Source organism: Manacus vitellinus, unplaced genomic scaffold, assembly GCF_001715985.3.
Source record: "Manacus vitellinus isolate BGI_N305 unplaced genomic scaffold, ASM171598v3 scaffold_15_pilon, whole genome shotgun sequence".
In the NCBI taxonomy this organism is placed as follows: Eukaryota; Metazoa; Chordata; class Aves; order Passeriformes; family Pipridae; genus Manacus; species Manacus vitellinus.
In genome coordinates, this window is record NW_021939122.1 from 10,609,728 (window position 1) to 10,614,115 (window position 4,388).

General features: G+C 58.2%; 2 protein-coding genes across 2 annotated transcripts; one reads left to right on the forward strand and one right to left on the reverse strand.

The window, feature by feature from the left end:
• Positions 1–2: 2 nt before the first annotated feature.
• Positions 3–1,802, forward strand: EXOSC1 (exosome component 1; the record flags this gene model as incomplete). Its single annotated transcript, XM_029958566.1, has 6 exons — positions 3–161; positions 739–827; positions 1,041–1,074; positions 1,201–1,251; positions 1,330–1,414; positions 1,565–1,802. Coding segments are annotated over 6 exons (525 nt in total), but the record flags the coding sequence as incomplete, so codon positions are not given.
• A 545-nt stretch (positions 1,803–2,347) lies between these two features.
• On the reverse strand, positions 2,348–4,382 carry PGAM1 (phosphoglycerate mutase 1; the record flags this gene model as incomplete). The annotated part of the gene is made up of 3 exons (XM_029958567.1): positions 2,348–3,332; positions 3,429–3,609; positions 4,101–4,382. Coding segments are annotated over 3 exons (633 nt in total), but the record flags the coding sequence as incomplete, so codon positions are not given.
• Between the last annotated feature and the right edge of the window lie 6 nt (positions 4,383–4,388).

Below are 4,388 nucleotides of genomic sequence, written 5' to 3' on the forward strand. Positions count from 1 at the left end.
AACCTCGCCGGGGACGGGGCTCTGGCGGGGAGTTGGACTGCGACGGGGTTCGGCCGGTGATTCTGACTTCGTGTCTTGCCCCGCAGCTGCCCGTGGTGTCAGTGATCAGAGACAGTGAGTCCCAGCTCCTGCCCAACGTGGGGGCTGTGGTGACATGCAAGGTGGGGCTCCAGAGCGCTGCGGTGACGAATTGCCTCGGCTTTCTCTGCCTCATGTTGAGCTTTGTTCCTGCATATGGATGAGGTGGGATGAAGAGCCCCTGGCTCGTTAGTCCCCCCTATACAACTCCCAGCAGGGCAGAGGCAGCCCAGGGCCTCCCTTGGGTCCCTCACTTACAAAGGAAGTTGATATTGGCATGGGGGACACCTGCCCTGAGGTTGAGGGGAGATTTTTCTTTGCTCTCCCTTCCAGAACTCTTTCTAGGGCAGGGAGTGTGCAGGTCAGTGCCTGGGGCAGCTTAGAGAAAGGCTGGCACAGACCAGGGATTAGTTTCCTTACGTTCCTGATGGGAGGGAGAGGGACTGGGGTCACAGCAGGTCTCTGCCTTATTTGAGTGTCCGGAGTTACCCAAGTATCGTCTTCCTAGCTCAACTCACTGCCAGGTATCCCACCACTGCTTGGTCACAGGGAGGTGGAGTGAGACCTGAGCTCCCCATGCAGCCCTATCGTGCCTGCTCCCTGCCCTTTCCCTGCCTAGACTGGGGTGCTGGCACTGATTTCCCCTTTTCTCATGGGCAGGTCTGCAGCATTAACTCTCGCTTTGCCAAGGTGCACATCCTGTACGTTGGCTCCACGCCACTGAAATCCACCTTCCGAGGGACCATACGGTAGGGAGAAGGCTGGGATCCCCCACCCTCCATGGGAGAGAAAGGCTGTTGTGAGCAGTGCAGCTGAGTGTCCTGGCTGGAGCTCTGCCCTGAGCACTGGGCAGGTGTCCAGCAGGTCCTGGCCAGTGCCCAGGGAGGCCGTGGCAGCTCCTGCCACAGGCTGTCAAGGCACCTTTGCTCTTTTGCACTCAGATCCCTCCGTCTCATTTTCAGGAGAGAAGATATCCGAGCCACGGAGAAGGATAAGGTCAGTGAGGCACTGGCAGTGACTGTTCTACTGCAGCTGCCCCTGCTTTCTGCTGGTGGGGGCCCCAGTCCCTCCTGCTGACGGTGCCCCTGTGCCGTACGGTGTTCCCTGCTCTCTCCTGTGCAGGTAGAAGTGTACAAGAGCTTCCGCCCCAGTGACATCGTCCTGGCCAAAGTCGTATCCTTCCCCCTCAGGGACAGTGGGTTGGCTTGAGCCCCCTCGGAAAAATCTTTCCCTTAACCCCTGTCCGACCAGATCTCCCTGGGGGACGCGCAGTCCAACTACCTGCTTAGCACGGCCGAGAACGAGCTGGGCGTGGTGGTGGCACGCAGTGAAGCAGGTAGGGATGGGACAGGCAGGGCCCCAGCTGGGACTGCCCCAGTCCTGCCTCATCCCTGCCCGAGGGGCATATGCTGTGGCTGCCTCCCTCTCCATATGGAGGAAGGCAGTTTTGGGAAGGGAAACCCAGACCACGTGGTGGTGTTCCTAGGGGTGCAGATGGTGCCCATCAGCTGGTGTGAAATGCAGTGCCCACGGACACACACCAAGGAGTTCCGTAAGGTGGCCCGGGTGCAGCCCCAGTTCCTGCAGACCTAGCACCACTGGGACTGGTGCCTGTGGGGCCAGAGCAGCCCCCGGGCTCCCACCTCCTCCACACATCCAGCCAGGCCCTCACTGGCAGGATGGGTTTTCTACTTCTGGATAATAAATATTTTTTGAGAGCTCCATACTTTGCTCAGTACAGCCTGGGAGGTGGCTCGTGCTGCCTGCAGCATGCCGACACTGCTTTGGCTCCCACAGCGGAGCTGTTGAGGGAATGGTTTCTGCAGAACTGCAGCCAGGAGCAAGCATGTGTTCACTGCTGGGGAAGGGGAGCGCCCCAGTGCCTTTGCTGCAGGGAGGCTAATGGCACAGAGCCCATTTGTGGCTGGGCTGTGTGGGCACCAGGCACTTGCCTTGCCAGTTAGTTTTCCCACGTTGGACTAAAACCTGGAGCACAGCCTGTCTCTGTGCACGATAACCTCATAGTGCAACATCTCCCCAGGCCACATGTGCCCTGCCCTGCTCTGGGGATGAGGGTGTGCCACACCCAGAGCGTGAAAAACCCCCGCAGGGAGGGCGTCACCCTCGGGAAAGGATTGCGGAGCTGTGCTTTGCTCCCCGAGCCCGGCACAGTTTCTGCAGCCCCATCTGCACCCAGCAGTGACTGGTACCTCACACGTGCACCAGGAACATGGAGCCTCACATGGCCCAGGGATGCATGGACACCTCATTATTGCGCATTACTCCTTTATTGAACTGGAACAAGACAGCTGCTATGGTTGGACAGTAACACTGACCCCGTGCAAGCCCAGGCTCACAGCGCTGGCAGAAGGGGAGGCCACAGTGACAGGCCATGTACACATGTGTAGGATGGGACACAACAGCACCTGCTTCACCAGCAGGACTAGGATGGATATCAGCTGGGGGAAGTACGTGGCAGACACAGACCTCCAGGCAACAGGCTCCCTCCCTCACCCTTGTCTGAAGGCAATAAGTTAAAGCAGGGGCTGGCAGAGCTGGGCCCAGAGTCGCGAGTACTGCCCTGGGGTGCTGTACCACAGGCACCAGAACACAACCCTTCCAGTGGCACCCCAGTCCCTGTGCCATGCACCCACAAGGGGACGAGGTACCCACCTTGGTCACTGCCTGCACTGCACTCGCCTCACTGCTCCCAGTAGGACTAAATCAAGTGACAAAACTACCATAACCGGGTGACACGAGCTGCCAGGGAAGCAAAGCAAAGGAAGAGCCTGGCACGGCGAGGGATCACTCGGCCCGTCCCCCTGCAGACGGGATCTGAAGGCTGGGACTTCAGCGTGGAGAGGTGTATGGGTGCTCCCTGGCAGAGCCAGGGCTTGCTTTAACACTAGACCTCCACTCACACAGCCCTCACCCCTGGCCCCCAGGCTGTCTGCAGAAGGGAGCCGGGTCTGAGGGAATGGGCCTAATCCTCTGCAGCTCCAAGTTCCTACAACTGTGGGGGGTGTGAACAGAGGGGTTGGGGATGCCAGGGGGCTCTACTACATGCTGGCCTGCTGCCTGCCCTCACTTCTTAACCTTGCCCTGAGCAGCAACAGCCTCCATGGCCTTGCGCACGGTCTCCTCATCCCCCAGGAACTTCATGGGCTTGACAGGTTTCAGGTTCTTGTCCAGCTCGTAGACGATGGGGATGCCAGTGGGCAGGTTCAGCTCCATGATGGCCTCCTCTGACATGCCTGTGAATACAGCAGTGCCGTCACTCCTGGCCCTGCCCGCGGTGCCAGCTGGGGAAGCAGGGGGATCCCCATGATGCCTCTGCAGGGCTGACTTACCTTCCAGGTGCTTGACAATCCCACGCAGGCTATTGCCGTGGGCAGCAATAAGGACTCGCTTGCCCTCTTTGATCTGTGGGGCAATTTCCTCATTCCAGAACGGCAGAGCCCGGGCAATGGTGTCCTTCAGGCTCTCGCACGTCGGCAGCTGGTCCTCCGTCAGGTCGGCGTAGCGACGGTCCTGGGAGAACAGCCACACTCACGCTGCAGCCCAGTGCAGGAAGATGGTGGCAAGGCTTTTGTCCCTCCCCCAAATTCTCCACCTGTAGGATCTGCTACATGTAAGTGAAGCCAGGCTTGGAAATAAAAAAACCTTTGATGTCTGGAGTTACAACGAACCACAGTCAGGGCCGTGAACCCCTTCATGGGGAAAGTCACACCTTGCTTGTTCTGGATGAAAAGACCAGATCAAACATCTGTGAATAGGTCATGGCACTAATGATTAATAGAGGTATTATCTTTTCTGCTTTGGATCTGTTCATGCAATGCCCAGCTGTTCAACTCCCCAAGGAGGGAGCAGGACAAACTCATCTCAAATCCAACCACCACCACACACAACAGACCCACTACTGCAGCAGAAACAGAGGAGACCCCATAGAGGAAGCCAGGCCACCGTAATGCAGGTGACTTTCAGGAGCTTCCCTGAAAAGCATAAAGAGCAATGAGTCTTACCTTTGCAATGGTGCTGTAGAAAGGGTGGTCAGACTGCATGGGAGGCGGAGGGATGTCGTAGGAGCGTCTCCAGATCTTCACCTGCGCCTCGCCATGCTTTGCTGCTGTCTCAGCCTTGTTCAAACCCGTGAGAGCCCCGTAGTGCCTCTCGTTCAGACGCCAGGTCCGGATAACGGGCACCCACATCTGATCAATGGCATCCAGGACCGTCCAGAGGGTACGGATGGCCCGTTTCTGCACCGAGGTGAAGCAGATGTCGAACTCGTAGCCGGCATCTAGAAAAGACAG